This window comes from Trichoderma reesei, assembly GCF_000167675.1.
Source record: "Trichoderma reesei QM6a unplaced genomic scaffold TRIREscaffold_8, whole genome shotgun sequence".
NCBI classification, from domain to species: Eukaryota; Fungi; Ascomycota; class Sordariomycetes; order Hypocreales; family Hypocreaceae; genus Trichoderma; species Trichoderma reesei.
Window position 1 is genome coordinate 323,281 of NW_006711155.1, and position 20,802 is coordinate 344,082.

Below are 20,802 nucleotides of genomic sequence, written 5' to 3' on the forward strand. Positions count from 1 at the left end.
TCACGAGGACAGCTGCCTGTGCCATGGCAAAACTCACCATTCGAGGGGGGGAAGCTTGATAAAGGCTTGATAGGGGCGATATAAGGCCCCCTCCCTCACTCTTCTGTTTCATTTCTGACGATGGTCATCGATTGTTTCTCTCAAACAGCCACGTTTTGACGCATTCGCAACAAGCCACCAATTCGATCGGAAAAGTATCCAGCGAGGGACAGAAAGCGCACGCATACTATCTACCTACCTATCTAGTATCCAGTTCGTGCCTTGTCTTGAAAGCATCAATCACTGGCAATTTCGCCGAGCGCAAAGATGCCGCAGCATCGGCCAGAGACGCCACAGCCAGAGTCGCCTCGTCCCAGCGAGCCCGACACCACCGAGGGCGACGGCACTGCGGATTACTGAGGAGGGGGGCATATCAAGCCAAATTCTTGGATGACGGCGCCGATGCTCGGGATGCGATTGATGACAATGAGTGAGTTTAGGCTGAACGTATAGCCGGCTTCGACTTTTGCTGATTGCAAAATAGATGGTGGTGGAACGATCTCTGAGTGACAATAGCATACTCTCACAGACGATGTACTGATGAACGGCGATGGCGATGAAGCCATCCATGGGTCTCTTTTCTTCCTACTCTACTGCCGACGATACGATGCGCCGACCGACCTGTTCGAAGCAGGATGCGCTTGTGGCGATTTTGTCCAGAATGAACAAGCAATGGAATTGAGCAAGCGATGTATTATTATTGAATTTGATTCTTAGATTAAGCAATTCAAATTAATTCGAACCGTCTTCTTGGCGTACTCTTCTACGTTTTGTGATTGAGCTGGCGAGGGCTGTTTGATTCAACCAGTGCAGGGTAATTAATTATGTGCTGGACAACGGGCAAGGAGACGAAACGTCCATCAAGCTCGGCAATGACACACAAGGTCCGTTGTTTCCAATGTCAATGTATGTTTTGAAGGATCAGGTTGATATTGATATCCGTCGCGATCCATATTATTGTTATTTTACTACCATTTTTCTCTCGGAGATTGTCGAGTAGACTCCCAACATCATCCCAGCTTGTCGCGAGCGAGGCTGTACAAAGTACCTCAAGACGTCATCGCTCAACGTGCACCTTCGGAGCTCGGCATCTCAGCTCTGGTATATGCCAACGCTGAGCATTGCGATAACTCGGGCTTCTTCAACCCCAGCGTCCAGCGCTTGAACTTATCCTGAAACTGCCTTAAACGGACTGCCTCGATTCATATCATTCTGGACAAGTCAAGCCCTCGCTTTCCAGCGAATAATACATCCAACAAGATGGACCCCTCCGTGCAGCAGCCGTCAGACAGCCAAGCTGCCGGAGTACCGCAAGGCCTCACGCCGGAACTCGTCGCATTTGCCAGCCAAATGTACGACTCGGCTAGAAAGGGAGACATCGCAGTGTTTGAACAAGCACTTCCAGCCGGCCTGCCTCCCAATCTGACTAACGAAAAGGGAGACACTTTGGTGAGGCTAAACCAAGAAAGCATCAATTGCCAGACGCCGCCCCTCCCCCCCTTTGATATCTCTCTACTTGTGCCTCCTCGACTTACACACGTCTGTTTGGTTTCAAGCTCATGCTCGCCGCATATCACGGACACGCAGATCTCGTCAGGCTGCTGATACAGCACGGCGCCGACTCGAATCGGCTCAACGATAGAGGGCAGAGTCCTCTTGCTGGGGCCGTGTTTAAGAAGGAGGATGCCGTTATTGAGGTGTGTGTGCATTTTCCACCTCTTCCCCCTCAACATAAACCAATATGCTGTTTTACTGACACGAAAATTATGTATAAGGCCCTTTTAGAAGGCGGTGCAGACCCCGAGTACGGCAGCCCGACGGCCATGGAGTGCGTCTCCATGTTTAAGCAGGAAGACGCTTGGAAGGCCAAGTTTGAAGCTGCACCCGGGAGAGGAAAGGCACAACCGCCGCGTCCACAGTAAAGTTGCTCAAACTGTCTTTTTTATCAACGTACCTATGTACCTAATTCTAATAGCTAGTGCTGTGTGTGATATATATTGGTGGCGAATGCTCAGTGCTGCAATGTTGAAGCTAGTATCTTATCTGATGCATCCTTGTTGATACCCAAACTCCCAGCTGCTGCATTATTACACTTGAACGTTAATCATCCATGGTCAGTGTAAATTCAGGCATTCAACGTCCTGTCCATGGCGGGGTTGTAGACGCTTCTAGTGCCCGCCCCAAAGGGGTTGGAGGGGCTCAATGCCATGGAAGTTCTACAGTTGCTATAACACCTGTAGTCAACCACTGAAAAGTCCCTGAGAACCTAAGCCAGGTGGTCCGTGCGTCCCCAAGCCCATCGTCAAGGCTGCAACAATTTTCCGGAGCTCCAACAAGCAGCTTCGCAGGCCCGACGAAAAGACGTCCGCCGCTGCCCCCCCCCTTTTACAATCCGCTCCCAAGCAAACAGCCACCACCGTTTCAGCCTCGCTCTCGTCGGAAGCGATCTCTCTTTTCCTCATTCTCTTGGGCCCCTGATTTTCACACGCAACAGACACCGCCAAGATGTCGTTTGGAGGCCAGACCCCGACCATCATCGTCCTGAAAGAAGGTCCGATATTTTACCCCTCCGCCCACCGCTGCCAACTCGTGATAATCGAGACAAGAAGCTGACCGAGAGCATCTTTGCAACCTTTCTCTTTTTTCAGGCACCGACACCTCGCAGGGCAAAGGCCAGATCGTCTCCAACATCAATGCCTGTCTGGCCGTCCAGGCCACCATCAAGTCGACGCTGGGCCCCTATGGCGGCGACCTGCTGATGGTCGACCAGAATGGCAAGCAGACGATTACAAATGACGGCGCGACGGTCATGAAGGTACGGACGAGAAACCATCACACCACTGATATCCAGAAACACACATACACACACACACATACCTCATACCTCATACATCTACACCTCTTTCTACCACCTACACATGACAGAAGAGACATGCCAACTAAACATGCCATCGATGACAGCTCCTCGACATCGTCCACCCCGCCGCCCGCATCCTCGTCGACATCGCACGGTCACAAGACGCAGAGGTCGGCGACGGCACCACCTCCGTCGTCGTCCTCGCCGGAGAGATCCTCAAGGAGGTCAAGGAGCACGTCGAACAGGGTGTCAGCTCACAGATCATCATCAAGGGCCTGAGGAGGGCGGTCCAGATGGCCGTCAACAAGATCAAGGAGATTGCCGTCAGCACCGAGGACGGCAGCCAGCGCGATACCCTGAGCAAGCTCGCCGCCACCGCCATGACGAGCAAGCTGATTAAGCGAAACACTGAGTTCTTCACAAAGAGTAGGGACTGACTACCTCCTCCCCCATTCTCCCCCCCGAGGCTATACATGACCCGTGGATGATGGAATACCAGATGGGGATGGATGATGACAAGTGTTTCATAACAAGAAAAAAAAAGCTAACAATCGTGTGTTCGCAGTGGTGGTTGACGCCGTCCTATCCCTCGACCAAGACGATCTCAACGAGAAATTGATTGGCATCAAGAAGATCCCCGGCGGCTCCCTGACCGAGTCACGCTTCGTCAACGGCGTCGCCTTCAAGAAGACGTTTGCCTACGCCGGATTCGAGCAGCAGCCCAAGTCGTTCCAGAAGCCCAAGATTGTGTGCCTCAACGTCGAGCTGGAGCTCAAGGCGGAAAAGGACAACGCCGAGGTCCGCGTCGAGCAGGTGTCGAAATACCAGGCCATTGTCGACGCCGAGTGGCAGATCATCTACCAGAAGCTCGAGGCCATCTCCAAGACGGGCGCCAAGGTGGTGCTCAGCAAGCTGCCCATTGGCGACCTGGCCACGCAGTACTTTGCCGACCGCGACGTCTTCTGCGCCGGCCGCGTCGCCTCCGAGGACATGGAGCGCGTCACCCAGGCCACCGGCGCCGTCGTCCAGTCGACGTGCTCCGACATCTTGCCCGAGCACCTCGGCACCTGCGAGCACTTTGAGGAGCGCCAGATCGGCGGCGAGCGCTACAACTTCTTCGAGGGCTGCCCCGAGGCCAAGACGTGCACCCTGGTGCTGCGCGGCGGCGCCGAGCAGTTCATCGCCGAGGTCGAGCGGTCGCTGCACGACGCCATCATGATCGTCAAGCGCGCCGTCAAGAACAAGACCATTGTCGGCGGCGGCGGCGCCGTCGAGATGGAGGTCTCGGCCTACCTGCACCAGTTCGCCGACAAGAACATCCCGCACAAGCAGCAGGCCATCATCAAGTCCTTTGCAAAGGCCCTCGAGATCATCCCGCGCCAGCTGTGCGACAACGCCGGCTTCGACGCCACCGACATTCTCAACAAGCTCCGCGTCGAGCACCGCAAGGGCAACACCTGGGCCGGCGTCGACTTCGCCAACGAGGGCACCGCCGACATGCTCGAGCGCTTCGTCTGGGAGCCCGCCCTCATCAAGGTCAACGCCCTCCAGGCCGCCACCGAGGCCGCCTGCCTCATCCTCGGCGTCGACGAGACCATCCGGAACGAGGAGAGCGCCCAGCCCCAGGCGCCGGGGCAGCTCCCGCCCGGAGCGGCGCAGAGGGCGCTCAGAGGCAGAGGACGGGGCATGCCTCGACGGTAGATTAGGGGAAAGGGGGAATGGAATTGAATAAGGTGGGTTGAGCGGGGAAGGAGGGGGGATTGAAGCATTTGACAAAACCAAAAGAATCAAGGAAGAAAAATGAATTGGGAGGTTTTGAGGATCTGTAAGATACCTAGAAATGGCCTCTGCTATCTACTAGAGAACTTGACATGAACTTTTTTTTCCGACGACTCTGATTGCATCGCCATGTAGTTTCAGGGGCTACTTTTCATTTCCAGATAAACCTTTGTGGCCAAAATCAAGAGATGGTAGTGTGCGTCTGATACAGCACGGTCTTCATGTATAAAGAGGAATGTAATTTTTTTTTTTTTTGTTTCTTTTTGATTGCTTGCAATGTGACAAAATCTATATGGCCAAGTCTATCAATCAATTCCCTCCTCCTAGAATCCCCGCGTTCGCACCAAACTACATCAGAATAAGTATATACAACGCGCACAACTTTCATTTCATTTCATCGCATCGCCATGATAATTCAATGCCATCGTCATCCATCATCATCGTCATCGTTTCAACTCGCTCCCAACACTCCCTTGTAAAACAGGTTCGACAGTCGTTTTTGAATTCTTTTTTTTTTTTGCCAACTCCGAAAGCAAACGACAAACTCCCCCAACTCTCAGCGATGCAATATGAGTCGATAAAAAGTAACACTTACCCCAGAAACAGCAAGCTGAAATTGCAAAGAACAAGATGCGAGTTATGACTTGGAATTGGGGAAGAGACGGACAATGAGACAGGGGCTTAGCCAGCAGGACCGCCAAAGTTGACGTCGTACATCCCCCTACCATCTCTGTGTCCTATCCTCCTCATCACCTGCGGTCCCCCGCCGAGCCCATCGACCATGGCATCCTCATCCATGATGTGATCAGCCTGTCCGACGACAGCGTCATCGTCGTCGTCGACGGCATCATGTTCAATGAGCATCTCCAAATCCGTATCCACAGACGGCGCAACGGAGTCATCAGGTTGCGTGGGAACATCTTCCGTGGCGCTAAGTAAAGCCTGGAAATCAGAATGAGGATGGTAATGCTCAAAGGCCATGTCATGATGCGCCTGCGGGTGATGAGGATGGTGATTTATAATCTGCGGGTCGATAGGCTGATAGACGTGCGCCTCGTGCTGGTTCGGCTGGTCCTGCAGCATGGGGTTGTGGTGGTGGTGCGGCGCATGGTGGACGCCCGGGTGGTGAAGCGGAGACTGCTGCTGCTGCTGTTGCTGTTGCTGTTGTTGCTGCTGCTGCTGATGATGGTGATGCAGTGCCGCCTGCAGGTGGTGATGATGGTGGTGCGCTTCGGGGGGCAGGCCGTGGTGGTGATGCTGCTGCTGCTGCTGAGGGTGTTGCGGCTGCTGCGGGTGATGATGCAGCACCTGCGCGGGCTGAAACGTCTGCGATGGCGGGATGACAGAGATGTCGCTCGGGTTGGCGTACGCGCCGGGACTCGGGCTCGAGCTCGGCGACAGGGATAGCATAGACTCGTGGCTCTGCAGCGCCAGGATCCGGCCCGTGGTCCCCATGCTCGGCGGCATCGTGTGGTTCCGGGGCGGGCCGTTGCTCGGCAGGATGGGCGTTGGCGTGGGCGTCGTTGTCGCCACAGGGGTAGCGGCGGTCATCATCGAAACCGGCACCGGAGCCGGAGCCGGCGTTGGCGCCGACGAAGGAGAGGAAGAAGCAGTGGTGGTTGTGGCGGCGGCGGCGGCAGCAGCAACAGCGGAAGACGACGCACCGGCTGCCGCCTTCTTGGTGCCACCCGGATTGGGCGTCTTGCCGAGTTCCTTGCACTCGGGACAGGCGCGTATGACGTCGCTGACGGTCTCCTTGATGCGGCTCCAGTGGTACTTCTCGGCGATGGTGGCCGTGGTCTTGTTGATGCCGCCGTGATGCATAACGTGGACGCTGCGCGCAATCTCGTACTGCCGCTGCGGGTCCGAGATGACCTCCTTATCCTTGAGCATGAGCTTGTCGCCATCGAGCAGCTTGTAGTGCGTGGCGGCGCTACGCAGGCGGCTCTTCTCGGCGCGGTCGGCGCCGTTGGGGTACTTGCCGTACTTGAGGTAGTACTTGATCTTGTCGAAGCGCTCCTCAATCACCAGCTCCTCCGCTATCTCCTCGCCGCCGGGGGCCAGGTCGCGGCCATAGATGATTGCGTCGATGAAGCGGCCCGGGTAGCTCTTGAGGCTGCCGCAGCCCTTGACGCGGCCGATGCGCTTGAAGCCCAGGGCGTCCCAGATTTTGCACGACGCTACGTTGGTCTCGTAGACGAGGTTGAAGACGCTGTACGTATAGCCCAGCCGCGGCGCCCAGTCAATGTAGGCCTCGCCCATCAACCGGCCGGCGCCGCGGTTGCGGGACGCGTCGGTGACAAGGAAGCCGCCGTTGCAGACGTGGCTGCTGCGGCCCGGGTAGTTGGGTCGGATGTAGAAGCTGCCCAGGCACTCCTTGGCCCAGTCGGCGCCATCAGGCACCTTGTCGGCGCTCTCAATGTGCCCCAGCAGCATGACGGCGCCAAAGTTCTGGAACCAGAAGTCGGCAAAGGCGTCGGTGGTAAAGGCGTCCATCAAGGGGTACGTGTCGCCGCCGTCAATCTCCTTGTTGATCTGCGCGCACAGGTACGCCGCCAGCGATGCGGGCACCTGGTGCCGCGACGCCAGCGGCACAATCGTCGCCACCGTCTGCCGGTCTCTTAGTGTCACCCGACGAGGCACGATGTCCGGCGGCAGCACCGGGTTGTTCGGGTCCGGGAACGGAGGCTGGCCGGAGACCCGATGGATTGTGGGGCCGGTCGGGTCATCGACGGCGGCCGGCATCGTTTTCGGGAAGGCTGAGCCGGATGATGGTGACCGACGGGTTTAAAAAGAGAGAGGGAGCAGTAGCGTGTGCGTCGGCCTTATTTTAGGATATAAGGGAAAAAAGGGGGGTGGAGAGAAAAGAAAAGCTGTTGGTCACCCAGAGATGCTCTGTGCATTTGCCCGGATTTGATAATCAGCCACGAGGCCCGCTGAAACAACTCCAAAAAGCCCGTCGAGGGAATCGTGGCCCTCTTTCACCACCATGGGCTACGTCATTTGAAGCGAGGGGGGGACGAGACGAAGGTGGGAAATGGAGAAGAAGAGAAGAGGAAGTTGGGGCGAAGGGGGGGAGGGAAAAAGGGGACCAATTGGGGATGAGGTGGTGTGGAATAGATCATTGTCGCCGGGCAAAAGGGGGGATCAGAAGAGAAGGACGAATGAAGTGAAGAAAAAGCACATACCATGGAGGTTCAGGTGGCCGAGGATGCCTTGAAGGAACGACACCCTCCAAAACGGGAAACAATCCGGAAATATTCCTCTGCAGCAGGCAAGACAGAAACGCCAAACCGAACAAATCAACTGCAGGAAACCAGTACCTAATCTCCCCCGATAGACTGGCCCAGCCAAAGTGCCGTGCAGACAAGCAACCCCCCTACAGGCTGCAGGGCGGGAAGACAAAGGAAAGCGCAGAAAGGTGAGGTAAGGTAGGGTAACCTTGAAGGAGAGAAGAAAAGGCGGCTAGGGGTTTTTTTCGTGGTCCTGTCAGAAAGTGACGTCCCGCCAGCGCATCTGTAGCGCGGCAAAGGGGGAGAAAAATATGCAGCCCCAGCAACAGGTCCCAAAAAAAAGAATGAGGAATAAAAAAAATAAACCAAAGAAAAAAAAGAAAACCGAACAAAAGAGCAAAAGATTCAGTCTCCTTCAGCTCAGATCTGCCTCTTCTGCGTTCTTGCCTCGTCTTCAGCTTCTTCCTCCCGTTGCCGTCATACCCCCAAGAAGCTTAATGAAATTTGCCGATAAGGAGCTTCCCAATAGGCTGCTCGATTCTCTGAAGTGGCGGCTTCAGCTTCCTGTGTGCGTCTCTCGCTATTTTTTTGCGCCTGGGTTCGGTTGGTAGCAAAAAAAAGGTCTTCGTGCTGAAAAGTTCGTCGTGCGACGTTCTGCTCGGACCAAAAGAGGTTCTTAAGCGGGAGGCGCTTTGCTGGTGTGGCGTGACTTTTGGCGAGACTTGAGGTTTGCGTTGTGTGTGGGCGGGTAAAAAGGTATTCGTCGGTACCTTGTCATGGGCATTCGGAAGGACGGTTTCTCCGCTGCTTCGAGTGCCGCGCTTGGCCAAATGCCTTGGGCTTGTAGGTTAAGCTGGCGAGCAGATGTGAGAAAAAGAAGGGGCACAACTTGAGTGAACGGAGACAAAAAGAAGGGTGAAATGAAAGAGTTCTTACCAAGTCTCCAGATGGATGGAATGGTGTTTCTATGCTCATACTCAATCGCATTATGGATGCAATGTCCTCGACTGCTTGTTCCGGGCTTGACTGATAACGACGACTGGCAATGACAGCCGAGATGTAGAAGAGCAACATCACCGCAAGTCGGAAACACCTCCTGATCAGATCCATAAAGGACCAGTTGTAACGCCGTCGATATTCCGGAGAGTGACAAATAGGCAGGTCGGAAGCCAGGTAGACGCATATATTGGGTTTGAAGCTGCGGAAGATGATGCGTAACAGGATCGGAGGAGCAGGATGCAGAGAGAGATGGCCAAAGATGAGATGATGATACAAGACCAAAGAGATCATTGCGCAAATGATAGTGCGATGGAGAGACAGAAAAGGTAGAGGATGAAAAGAAAGAAGAAGGGAAGATGGAGAATGTAGGAGAGCAATTGATAGCGAGGCGATTCCCGGATTTGGGGAAACAACCTATGGGCTGCACCTGCCAACCGCCAAGCGTACTGGCCGACCGCAAGCACCTGTCCAGCAGCCTTGCGGTACCTTCCCGAATAGCATTCTTCTCATTCCATCATGCATATACATCTATTATACAGGTTCATATGACGCCTCTCTTCCCCGTTTCCCATCATCTAGTACTTTATACTACCTAGTTGCACTTATATGCCTCCAGATAGGTGTAGGTATCCTATGAACTTCCCTTCACGGCCTTCTCAATCTCAGCAGCGCTCTCCTGCACACCCCTCAGCTGCGCCTCGATGCTGCCCAGCATCACACCCATCGTCCACTCCGACGACGCCGCCTGCTCCGCCGACGCCTCTGGCTCTGCCGCGACTGTCTGGCCCAACATGTTGACCAGGTCGTCTTCGGAAACCTCCTGCTGCTGCTCCCCCAGATACTGAGACCTCAGCAGCTTCATCTCTTCATCGGTGAAGCCCTGGATGTTGGACTGCATCTGGCCCATGACCTCCTTTCGCTTGGTGACGGCGGCCTGGACTTCCTTCCTCATGTGGCGGCTGAGCTCTGGTGAGGTCTCCCATGAGATTTCGCCTCTAGCGGCATCTTGGAGCCGTCGCTTCTGACCAGCTTCTCCGGCTCGACCAAGGACTCCCGCAACCAGAGCCATTGAACGAAGACTATGGTGACGTTGGCGTAAGCAAGTGAATCCGACAGCAATAGGATCCGGGATCAATAACTCACCTGTCGTCGTTTGCTGGAATCGTGTACGTAACCCATGATGGATCGGCGTTTGTATCAATCACTCCAATCGTAGGAATGTTCTTCAACCCGCACTCATACAGCAGCGTGTAGTTCTCCAGCGGGTTAAGGCACACCACCAGGTCAGGCATCAGCGGCCTCGCCGTCCCCTTGAACATGTCGAACCCGTCAAGCTCCCTGTCCAAATGGTCCACCACCCTCGTGCCCTGCATCCTCAGAATGACATCTCGATTTGTGATTGCGCCAGGGGTCCACTTGGTAAACAGGTGGTACGCACCCGCCAGCTCAGATGCCTTGGTGACAATCTCCATCTGCCCCTTCCGGGTGCCGACAAAGAGAATGATGCCACCCCGATACGCCACCTCCTCGACGACCCTCGCCGCCCGTCGCAGATGCGCCGCCGTCGTCTCCAGCGAGATGATGTGAATCCCCTGCCTCACACCGTAGATATACCGCGAGTTGGCCGGGTTCCATAGCGACGTGTTGTGCCCCATGTGCGTCTGCGACGCCATCAGCAGCTCCAGCGTAATATCCTCCGGCCGCGGCGGGTTGCTGATAATCTCCGTGGGCACGTAGCGCTTCTCGACGTCCGAGCCAAGGCTTCTCGTGTTGCGCTGAATCCGCAGGAATTCGGCATACTGCTGCGCGGGCGTCAGGGTTTGGCTGCCCTTCTGGTGAGGCCTTGTCCATGCGACGCCGTGGTGCTCCTGCGACGAGTTGGCTCCGAGCGTCATGATGACTTCCTCGACAATCTTCTGCTTCTTCTTCGCCGAAGAGACAATCTTGAGTGGTGCGGGGGCGGCCTGCGGAGACGGCCATGCCTGGGACTGTCCATTCGAGGTCGTAGCCGCTGCTGTCGTCGTCTTCAGGTCGGTCGAGAGTTGCCGCAGAGCGGCTCTGGGCAGAGGAGATGAGAGTGCGCGGCGGCCTAGGAAGAACTCATGAGCATACATTTTCCCGCGCCCCTCACATCCCTCTGTCTTGGTTCTATCGTCCTTGACTCCCTCGGACCTCAATTGGACTTACCATGCCGCACAGCAGCGCTCTGGACATTCATGACGGCTCGAATCGTTGCGCTGCTGCTGCCGTCCGACCTTCAATGCTCTGCCGGCGTCCAAAATTTGGATCACGCCGCTATCAATGAAACCTCCACGGCGGCGCACATTTTCCGGTTCCGCTCCGGGTTTTGCTGTGGTACTCGTAATACCGTATGTACCTAGGTATTCCTCTATGAGCTGCTACTACTAACCCCACCAACCCGCCATGAAACTGCCCACCAACGCAATTAACCCCACGTCGTGGCTTGTGATTTACACGCCCATTTTGCATCGCCAATTCTTCCATATCAGGGCGCCAGGAAGCATAGAATCATGACACTGATGATGCACAAATACTCAATCTGGCATTTCATCAACAATGACGTACTAAAGAAAGAAATACAGCAATAAAAACGAATAGAGAGAAAGGGAAAACCCTGATTCTATGACGATCTGTCTCTGGTCGAGAAGTCTACAGTTACCAATGCCAACCAACTTTTCTTCATAAGGTCATCATGAAACAAAACCCCACTCAAAGGGGATACATTGCTTTCTTTTACCGGCTAGTCGCTCTGGCAATAGTAAAAACACCAATAATAACCACCGCAAGGGTGACAATGGCTCCGGGCAGCAGCAGGTCGTTGGGCACGCCGGCAATGAGCTGTTCCTGGTGGACAACCGTCCTCGACCTCCGCGTCCGGCGCGCAGGCCGCTCCTCCTCCTCCTCAGATTCCTCTTCTTCGCTCTCGGACTCTTCCTCCTCATAGGTGGTCCTCCGTCGCTCGCGAAGACCGGTAGATGACGAAGCGGGAGTGGGTAGGGCGTCCACTGACGGCGTGGTGGGTGGCTTCTCCGAGTCGTGAACGAAGAGGTCGACCTTTTCGAGATGCGCCTGGCGGGCCAGGAGGATGGCCTCGAGGAGATCGTTGTCCGTGGTGATGGACACGGTGTCACCCTCGTTGTCCATGTAGCTGAGGGCAAAGCCACCGCCTTCAATCCTGCCCTCGTAAACCTCCGGCATGCCTCCGATGCTCTCCACCTCGTGTCCCAGCTTGGATGCGACGGCATGCACAAACGCCTCGATGCCCTGCGAGGCAACCACTTGTAGCCGGTGCACACGTCCCGAAGGCGCTTTGAACTTGAAGGCGAACGGAACATCGGCAGTCGTCACGTCGGGAGCAACGGACCGAGGGGGCGAGTCCATTCCTATATGGGATGCGGAATCGTTGGGCGCGACGCTGTCTCCAAGACGGTTCGCCTCGGGCGACATCATACGAGACCCGAGATGGTGGTGGTGGTGGCTGTGGCTGCCGTCGCCAGACAGCATCGACTCCGTCTCGTGGTCGATGGAGAGCCAGAACTTGTTCCACGCCGGACCCTCACCGTTGTCGCTCGACATGGTGTTGATTTGCTCCAGCGTGGCATAAGTCAGCTTGAGCACGTCCACCATGCCCACAATCTCGCCGCCGTCGTTCATGACGGGAAGGTTGAGATAATGGCCATCTGAAACATGGTTGTTAGGCACACGCTTGAACATGATTTTGCGGTTCCTGGGCACGGAAAGGGAAAATACGAAAACAAAATGCAAGCCATGAAGAAGGGCTAGGATGAGAGCACTGAATCTGAGGCCGGATTGGGGAGAAGCTTGTAGAAATGCTTACCATGCATCTTTCGCAGGGCGGCCTGAATGGTCATGTCCATTGGGGCAAAATCGGGGTGAGGGGTCATGACACGCACGACGCTGCAATTGGCCGGGTCGAGGCCTGGAGCAATGACACGGAGAACGACGTCCTTGCTGGTAAAAATGCCCGTAATGGCGCCCTGGTCCTGCACCAGCACCGCCGTGGTGTGGTTCTCCTTCATCATGGCCGCAGCCTCCTTGACCGAGGTCCGGACGCTGACCGTCGTCGGTGGGATGCCGTTCAAGACAGACTCGAGGGTGGGCCCCGACATTTTGGACCGGAGAGCCTCGACGTACTGGATAATCTGCTGCGGCTGGCTGGCGCCCAGCTCCGACTGCACGCCCTCGAGGGCGTCGTACAGCTTCCGCGAGGACGAGTATGCGCGCTCCAGCTTCTCCATGGCGTCGTAGAAGCACTTTGTAATGTCCAGCACACCCGAGATGTCCTGGTTCTCGTCCATGACGGGCAGGTGGCGGAAGCCCTTGCGGACCATCAGGTCCAGCGCATCCGTCGCGCTGGTGTCGGTCCGGGCACAGAGGGGGTTCTTGGTCATGATCTCGGCGATGGTGACGTTGGCGGCCTTGAGCCCGGCGCCAACCACGCGGAAGGCGAGATCCTTGGCCGTGAAGATGCCGGCAATGCGGTCCTCGTCGTCGGTGACCAGCACGCAGTCCTCCCTCTTCGCAGCCATCAGCTGAGCGGCCTCGGAAACGGTGGTGGCCGGCTTGATCTGGAGGGCCTGGCTCGGCTTGAGGGCAAGCACAGTCCCGGGAGGGGCCCTGCGAATCTGTCGTGACCGGCCCGTGAGAGTCTTCTTCTTGGAGAGATCGTTCTCCATTTTCCTGCGAATCGCCTACATGATGCGCGCGTTAGCTAGGAGAACGCCCAACTGCGACCGACGGGTTGTTGAGCAGCTCTTCTCCCCCCCTCCCCTCCCCTCCACCTTCTTCCCATCTCTCCACAAGGCTCGAGGGCAAAGCTACAGCAGAGACGGCTCAACGTACCTCATCGCGCTTGGACTGCTTCTGCCTGCTCGCGCTCAGACTGGCCGAGCTCTGCTCGCTGGGCTGCTGGGGCTCGAGGACGGGACGAGGGATGCCGGACGTTGCGATGGCCGGGCCGGCATTGTTGAACGGGGTGGTGCTCCGAGGCTGGTTCCGGCTCGGGGCGTTCCCTCTGGAGGCGTTTACCATCGACATGGCTGCGGTCCGCGACTCGGCGTCAATGAGATTGCTGGCGAAAGAGAACCAAGAAAACAAGGGTGCGTCGTCGTCGTCGTCGTCGCTGGACAGAGAAAGCAATAGAAAAAAAAGAAGGCGAAAACGGACTTGGATTTCCCTGGAAGCAGATTTTCCCGAGTCAGGCAGAGAGCAGCCAATGACAGGCGAGGGAGGGATTTTCAAGGGTGACGAAATGAAGTCGAAAGGTCGGGCGGTCACCAGATATCGAGCCCTGGCCAGGCCGTTGACCCCTGCACCCTTGAAGTGCTATTTTTTTGGGGCATTTCCTACTGGCTCAGGCAGCAGGACGAACCACCTCAGGTGCAGGCGACCTACCTGTAGGTAGTCTTGACCGTTTGGGTTGGCGCGCCCGGTGACTCGTGCTGGCCAGCAGCGCAGCTTACAGGCGGCTTTGGGGGGTCTGTAGCGCCTGTAGCGCCCGAAGCAGGCCGCCGTCAATGGGCAACCTCAATGGAACCCGGAAACTCCCATCGTGGGCCACTGCATGTGGAGGAGGGACTTGGTGCACGAGCACGCGCAGCAGTAGGCCGGCCTACATGTAGGCAGTGCTGCAGGTGCTCAACAACATGGAAGCTGCTCAGGGAGGTCGGATCGGCTGTAGGAGGATGGAGTCGCCGTAGATGAGTCTACCTGTTGCTTGGAGACTGCGCATCTGTACCTAGGTGTTCAGTACCTTGCATACCTAGGTAAGGTATGCTTTACAGATCGTGCGAGTGATCTGCCAGGTTCCTCAAGTTATCTCCTACCTATGACCCTGCGTGCCAACAGATGCAGAGAGCACCTCACACCACCTCACACCAGCTCACTCCAATCTTGCTCTAAGCTTTCACACTCTCTAGTAAAACGACTACCTTACATAAGGAAGAAATAGGTTGTTACCTGGCAATCCACAGACTTGGGATGAACAGTTGCCCCCATGATCAACAGGTACACTAGGTGGATATACGTCAAGCACGTGTTTCGTAGCACCAGACGTAGATACCATATTGCAGCAGCTCATCAGAGAGACGACGGTTGCTCATCGTCATCAGAATGTGGGACTTGAATACTACTACTATCCGATCAAACCAAGGCAACAGACCGCATGATGCCGTGCCTCGTCATGTGAGTCCAGTGTGTTGCGTACATGCATGATTCATGTTGCCTCTCAGCTCCCGCAACTCATGATACTATTAGCACAACTACTACTACTATAATAATACCTTAGCCAGCTTACATATCTTATGCGAGCTCTGTCAATCACAAGTTGCCTGATGCGTCCCGCCGCGAGTTCTTGGAACCCATGTCGACTTGCTGCCTCGCGAATGAGATACATCATTTCCCGAATCCTGAGAAGCACGCACTTTAAACCAGCTTGAAAAGCCTTGTGGAGTCCACTCATGCCTTCTTTTTCTTCGGTGACGATGTCATGCCTCAAGCTTCTCGAGCTAGACCTTGCTCCGGGACCAGGATACTCCATATTTTCTCATGCAGCTCGATGCAGCAACATGGGAGCCATCAATGCTTGACATGTCGCAGCAGCAGCGGCAGTAGCAGTAGCAGTAGCACTCTTGACTTAGTATCTGCAATTTGTACCTATGCCTGTAGTGCTACTACAAGCATGATTGTTCACGCTGCCAACTTACAGTACATGTTGGTGACCAAGAGTGGACAAGCCCTCAAGAACTGTGACTGCATGCGCACTCCCTTCTCCCTCTCATATCTCCACCACCACCACTACTACTACAATCTCGCACATGTAGCAAGCAAGCAACATAGCAAGCAGTCCCATGAGCCGGCGGCAGTGGCTTCACAGTGGCGTGTTCCAGCCATGCAGCCACTCGCTCCCGTCCCGCGCGGCATGGCTTTTGCCTTTGCTACGGATGTTTTCTGCGCCATATCCCCCAACCAACGACATCCAATCCCTCCAATTAATCTAGTCAAAAGTCGTCCATTGTCTGTTGACAGCTTCAAACCAGCCGCCAAGACAAACCGCTCAGCCCTCCTACTGGCCCCCCGTCAACACGCATCATCATGTTTACAAATTTTCCCGCTCTCTCTCTCTCTCTCTCTTCTCACTCTCCCTACCCATGTCCCTTCGACTGAGCACCGCCCACTTAGATTGTTAGGCGCTTCCTCTGACCATGTTATTTATTTTTTCTGTTATTGTGCTGATAATCAGCTCTCCCCCCCCCCCCCCCCCCCCCCCCCCCCCCCGAGACGAAATTACTCGCCGGGCAATTTCCGCTTTTGGACACATCACACACCTTTTTGACCGTATGGTGACGTCGATAAATATTACTAGAAGGAGCAGTAGTCGCGGTAGATGTTTATGACAAGGGGGGGGGGGAGAGAGAGCAGCAGGGGATGGAAGATCCAATCGCTGCCGAATCTGCGTTGCCATGGCGCGCGCGTCAGCTGCAATCTAGTCGTTGCAGGGCCTTGTTCTTCACGTACTGTAGTAGTAGGTCGAAAACAATAAGCTGTTGCATGTTTTTATTATTATCGCCGATAGAGAACGGAGACGCCGGGGTGTGTCGGATACCTAGGTAGGTAGTCAATTGTCCTGAGGCAATAGTGTCGTCTAGTAGGTACAGTAGGCGGCTACCTTTGCATCTGATACGTTCGGCGAGAAGGGAAACAACAGCGCAGAGGGCTCTTGGGGCTCTCTTCTTCACGGGGGAAAACAATTGGCTGACAGAGTGCTGGCGTCCTTCGTCCGTGTGCAGCTGCTTCAAGGGATGCATTGGCAGAAGAAACACAGACGCAGACACTCTACCTGCCTAGTGTAGGTGAGGGTGAGATATCAATCTCGGAGTGAGACATGGTTTCACTCAGTTGTCCTGCCAAGGGTGTCAATCCGTCTCGCGTTGCCCTACGAATACTAGTACTATGCCACAAGTGCTGCCTCAGCATGCACGGCGCTCAGTGAGCATGCGGATATGCTGATCTGCAGTGTGGTGTTGATCGCTTCATTAGAGTACATAACGTCTTCATCACATGCCTCACCTCGAGAACCCGGGTTTGGCTAGGAGCTTGTACATACATATGAACGTGCTTGTACAGAGTGCATCGAGAGCTCCGCAAGCTTCGGCAGCATCAGCATGCGAAGCCAGTAGCAGGCCGACAGCTCATCCGTCCTCACGGGCAATGCCCAATTGCGGATCTCTCCCAGAACCAGCACCCTCTTTGTTCCTGGCCGCCGTCTCGAGACATCGCCCGGGGCTGTTTTAAGCTGCCACATCAAGGCCGATAGGCGCGGGCTTATTAGTGGGACGTTTGCGCGCAGGTCCGTTGCCCTGGCGACCACATCCATCCCCAGACATGGGCTCCTGGACCATTACTGCAGCTCGGCCGGCCCTTGGAAACTTGGATCCGGAAATTCCCAATTCAATCCCCAATCCATTCTTCACCCAGCTTCGCCGTCTGTCAAGTCAATAGAGCAGCATCTCGCCTCTGGTATCATGTTTGATGAAGCGCGCCAGCAAGCCGAGCCGAGCCTCTCAGCTGCTGCCGGCACATCCTGCCCCAGCGCCTTTGCAAGCGACAAGCCCTTGAGCGCCGTACCCATGCAGACATCGCCCTATATGAACATGAGCAGCATGAAGTATGAATCAGCTAAGTTACCGGGGCGCATTGAGAGTGTTACTGCTGATGATTGGATGCTTCACCCAATGACAAAGCTAGAAGGACCGCAGATGAGGTCGCCCGCTGCCAGCGGCGGATATGCGGCTCAGTCGTCGCAACCTCGGCTTCAGCACGGCTACGGCGCGCAGGATTCTCCTGCCGATCGCCCTCATCGCCATCGCCGCACCGAGTCTGCAGCCAGCATTGCCAGCGCGGCCAGCATCGCCGATATCAACATCGATGAGACGCGAACCGAGACGGGCGTCACAGTCGAGGAGATTGCGCAGTATATCCAGGGACCCGAGACGACAGACGGCAAATGGACCTGCCTGTTTGAGGACTGCGGAAAGCAGTTTGGACGCAAAGAAAACATCAAGTCCCATGTCCAGACCCATCTCAACGACCGCCAGTACCAGTGCCCGGCCTGCATGAAGTGCTTTGTACGGCAGCACGACCTCAAGAGGCACGCCAAGATTCACACCGGCATCAAGCCATACCCTTGCGACTGCGGCAACAAATTCGCGCGGCATGATGCCCTCACAAGACATCGCCAACGCGGCATGTGCGTGGGCGCCTTTGACGGCATCGTGAGGAAGACGGTGAAGCGCGGGCGACCCAAGAAGAACCGCCCAGAGATGGACGCGCGTCTCGAGAAATCGTCCAGGACCAGGAAGAAGAACATGTCCATCAGCTCCATCTCTTCCTTTTCAGGCTATTCGGACATCTCCAACACCAACTCCCCGAACTATGAGCTCGACGTGCTGAACGAGGTGCTGGATGTGGAAATCGACGGCGAAACCGAGCCGCTGCGCTCAATCTCATCGGCGCCGATGCCCAGTCTGCCCAATCAAACAGTCAACGGCAGCCTCAGCAACCCCAGCAACCCCAGCAACCACAACATTGTCGCATCTCCCTCGGAAGCCAGCGTCAGCTCATATGTGTCTCCGGAAGCAATCATGGACAGGGCCTCACATCCTTCTTCTCCTGGCAAGAGCACACCGGGCCACTACAACACGCCGCCCGGCCTCTCTCAGTCATCGTCATCGCCGCCGTCCTCGCACTTCTTCGAGCTGGATCCAGCCACATCGACAGCGACAGAGGACGTTGTCAGTTACTCTTCCGGCGGCGTGATGATGAACATGTCGACCATGGCCGCCCCCCTGCCCTTGAGCATCGGCGAGCAGGAGGACGATCTACTGCGCCAGTTCACCAACGATGACAGCTTCATTCCGCTGGATCGCGACCAGAGCCTGATGATGATGCCCAAATTCGACGAGTTCAATGGTGTAGCCGTCGGCATGCTCAACGACAACGGCTACTTCTTCTGATGGGATAGCGCATGCGTCAGAGTCTTTTGCGCTGGCGACTCAATTCGAATTTGTCTTATACCTGCCGAATCGACTTTACGATGACGCCTTAATATGGAACCGGGTCTATTGATCGGGATAATGTTTCTTTCTTTTGTCATTTTTCCTTGGGTTATAGGACTTCTGTTGGACATCTCCTCGGCCTCGGACTGTTGTGTACATCACAGCAAGGCCATGGTGGAAACCTGCTGTCAGTTTCTTGTACAATACGGGGAGGAAAGGGATTGGGGATAAAAGGGATCGATTGTTGTTTATTCTTTCATTTGTCTGGAAATGCAGTCATGTTACAAACGCCTTTGATGTTTGGAAACGAGCCTCGCCGACGGGCATCCCACACCGGACCCGGCCTGGCAGTTTATTGTTGTTTCGGAGTTTCGAGGATATCGCCTGGACGCACTGAAGTACGAATGAGAGCCGGATATTGATGGAATGCCATTGCTTTGCCTGCTGCCTGTGATGTTTCGTCTACGCCGTCAAGCCTCAGTGCCGCCGTTTGGTATGAAACAAAGGGTATGAAACGTCTGATCGGCCGGTATTGCGAGAAGAGCTTTGGACAAGATATGCGCAGATCTGGATGTGACATGCGTGCGCTGGGACGTGGTCATGATGTTGTACCGTCGTGGTGAGTAAATTGAGAGTAGGTATTGATGTTTGGTCCAAGTCTTTCCCCCTCCCTCTCGTGTGGCTTGCCCTGATTTTTCTGCCGGCGGTGTGATGAAAGTGACGTCTTGCAACATGGCAGGCGCGGCCCTTTTTGAGCCGCTGCCTTCATCACGCAACTTGATCTCTGTTCCCTCAACAACTAAGTTTCTCCTCCTCATCCATAGGCAGGTATGTTTCGTTCTTCTGTCTACCTTATCCATTTCGCAGACATCACCAAACAACATTTGTCGTGGCCGTTGGCACTGCGAACTGTCCAGCTGCTCTGCACCGCACTTTGTATTCGTCTTCAGCTCAAGTATACCCCTATTCAGTCCATTCGATACGCCTCGTCAAGTGGAAATGCTGACCCCGACTGTCCTGCACCGATTCCGCTGGTTCCATGCCTTTGGAAACGCACCTGCGATCAACTTGGCTCGAAGCATTCCTCATGGCCAGGATGCCAGCGTCTTGTCACTTGGCTGTGGTGATTTGAGCAGCATTCTGTATACCTCCTACGTCCAGCAAGGGCTGCGTGAGTTTCCTCTGTCTTTACATGGCAAATGCGCGCCGGCTGATGATGCCTTCCTGTTTCAGCTGGTAGGAAGCTCGACTTCACATGCTGCAATGACGATGAAAATATCACCGGTGAGTCCTATCAACATCGGGCCATTCAGGCCGTATAGACTCCAGGTCGCTGATACCGGCCGCTCGTTAGCACGAAATCTGGTCATCTTGACCATGATATTGGCTGGAGAAGAAGGCGCCTCTTATCAAGCACTATGGGACGTGTATTACCACATGTATTTGGATGAACAGACGACAGAGCTCGTCATCCGCCATGTCCGGACCATGATTCCCATGCTGGAATCGCTTGAAACCTTCAATAATGGCCTATATGGGTCTATCATGCAGATCTGCGATGAAGATACCCTGTGTGATGTCCGAAGGGTTCTTCAGCGCATCCTCGACGCAGCACATGAAGAAAGCAGAGACGATCAAGCAATCAAACTGGCAAGGATGCTGAAGAGACGGGCATAGGAGCCTTCTCTTGATCTAGCGGCCGTACGAGCAGCTTCGCCCCTTGCTTTGGCCCGCTCGTGTGCAGGGCCTCCGCATTCCCACGACTATTGGAACGGAGTGATCGCGATGATCAACGGAA

The 20,802-nt window shown here is 55.3% G+C and overlaps 6 protein-coding genes across 6 annotated transcripts; 3 read left to right on the top strand and 3 right to left on the bottom strand.

The window, feature by feature from the left end:
• Positions 1–1,299: 1,299 nt before the first annotated feature.
• On the top strand, positions 1,300–1,961 carry TRIREDRAFT_60773 (uncharacterized protein; the record flags this gene model as incomplete). Its single annotated transcript, XM_006964870.1, has 3 exons — positions 1,300–1,488; positions 1,596–1,736; positions 1,815–1,961. The coding sequence occupies 3 exons, from the start codon at positions 1,300–1,302 to the stop codon at positions 1,959–1,961; spliced, it is 477 nt and encodes a 158-aa protein (XP_006964932.1).
• A 534-nt stretch (positions 1,962–2,495) lies between these two features.
• Positions 2,496–4,722, top strand: TRIREDRAFT_77485 (uncharacterized protein). Its single transcript, XM_006964871.1, has 4 exons — positions 2,496–2,590; positions 2,688–2,854; positions 3,001–3,322; positions 3,462–4,722. Exons 1-4 carry the CDS (start codon positions 2,545–2,547, stop codon positions 4,595–4,597), a joined length of 1,671 nt encoding a protein of 556 aa, XP_006964933.1. The 5' UTR covers positions 2,496–2,544; the 3' UTR covers positions 4,598–4,722.
• Positions 4,723–6,358: 1,636 nt separating this feature from the next.
• On the bottom strand, positions 6,359–7,420 carry TRIREDRAFT_61081 (uncharacterized protein; the record flags this gene model as incomplete). The annotated part of the gene is made up of 1 exon (XM_006965028.1): positions 6,359–7,420. A coding segment is annotated over one exon (1,062 nt), but the record flags the coding sequence as incomplete, so codon positions are not given.
• A 2,056-nt stretch (positions 7,421–9,476) lies between these two features.
• TRIREDRAFT_121582 (uncharacterized protein) lies at positions 9,477–11,133 on the bottom strand. Its single transcript, XM_006965029.1, has 3 exons — positions 11,095–11,133; positions 10,051–10,996; positions 9,477–9,986 (listed from the first exon to the last, which is right to left on the bottom strand). The coding sequence occupies exons 1-3, from the start codon at positions 11,123–11,125 to the stop codon at positions 9,539–9,541; spliced, it is 1,425 nt and encodes a 474-aa protein (XP_006965091.1). The 5' UTR covers positions 11,126–11,133; the 3' UTR covers positions 9,477–9,538.
• Positions 11,134–11,661: 528 nt separating this feature from the next.
• TRIREDRAFT_60796 (uncharacterized protein) lies at positions 11,662–13,640 on the bottom strand (the record flags this gene model as incomplete). The annotated part of the gene is made up of 2 exons (XM_006965030.1): positions 11,662–12,608; positions 12,767–13,640. Coding segments are annotated over 2 exons (1,821 nt in total), but the record flags the coding sequence as incomplete, so codon positions are not given.
• Positions 13,641–17,471: 3,831 nt separating this feature from the next.
• TRIREDRAFT_121584 (uncharacterized protein) lies at positions 17,472–19,293 on the top strand (the record flags this gene model as incomplete). The annotated part of the gene is made up of 1 exon (XM_006964872.1): positions 17,472–19,293. The coding sequence occupies one exon, from the start codon at positions 17,472–17,474 to the stop codon at positions 18,960–18,962; it is 1,491 nt and encodes a 496-aa protein (XP_006964934.1). The 3' UTR covers positions 18,963–19,293.
• Between the last annotated feature and the right edge of the window lie 1,509 nt (positions 19,294–20,802).

What these genes read in the sequence shown, in the direction of transcription:
- TRIREDRAFT_77485 (XM_006964871.1), top strand. Translation starts at nt 2,545, where the DNA reads ATGTCGTTTGGAGGCCAGACCCCGACCATCATCGTCCTGAAAGAAG. An exon ending in ACGGCGCGACGGTCATGAAG is followed by an intron (nt 2,855 to 3,000) that starts GTACGGACGAGA and finishes CATCGATGACAG; the next exon opens with CTCCTCGACATCGTCCACCC. An exon ending in CACTGAGTTCTTCACAAAGA is followed by an intron (nt 3,323 to 3,461) that starts GTAGGGACTGAC and finishes GTGTGTTCGCAG; the next exon opens with TGGTGGTTGACGCCGTCCTA.
- TRIREDRAFT_121582 (XM_006965029.1), bottom strand. Translation starts at nt 11,125, where the DNA reads ATGAATGTCCAGAGCGCTGCTGTGCGGCATG. An exon ending in GAGCGCTGCTGTGCGGCATG is followed by an intron (nt 10,997 to 11,094) that starts GTAAGTCCAATT and finishes AGTTCTTCCTAG; the next exon opens with GCCGCCGCGCACTCTCATCT. An exon ending in ATTCCAGCAAACGACGACAG is followed by an intron (nt 9,987 to 10,050) that starts GTGAGTTATTGA and finishes ACGTCACCATAG; the next exon opens with TCTTCGTTCAATGGCTCTGG.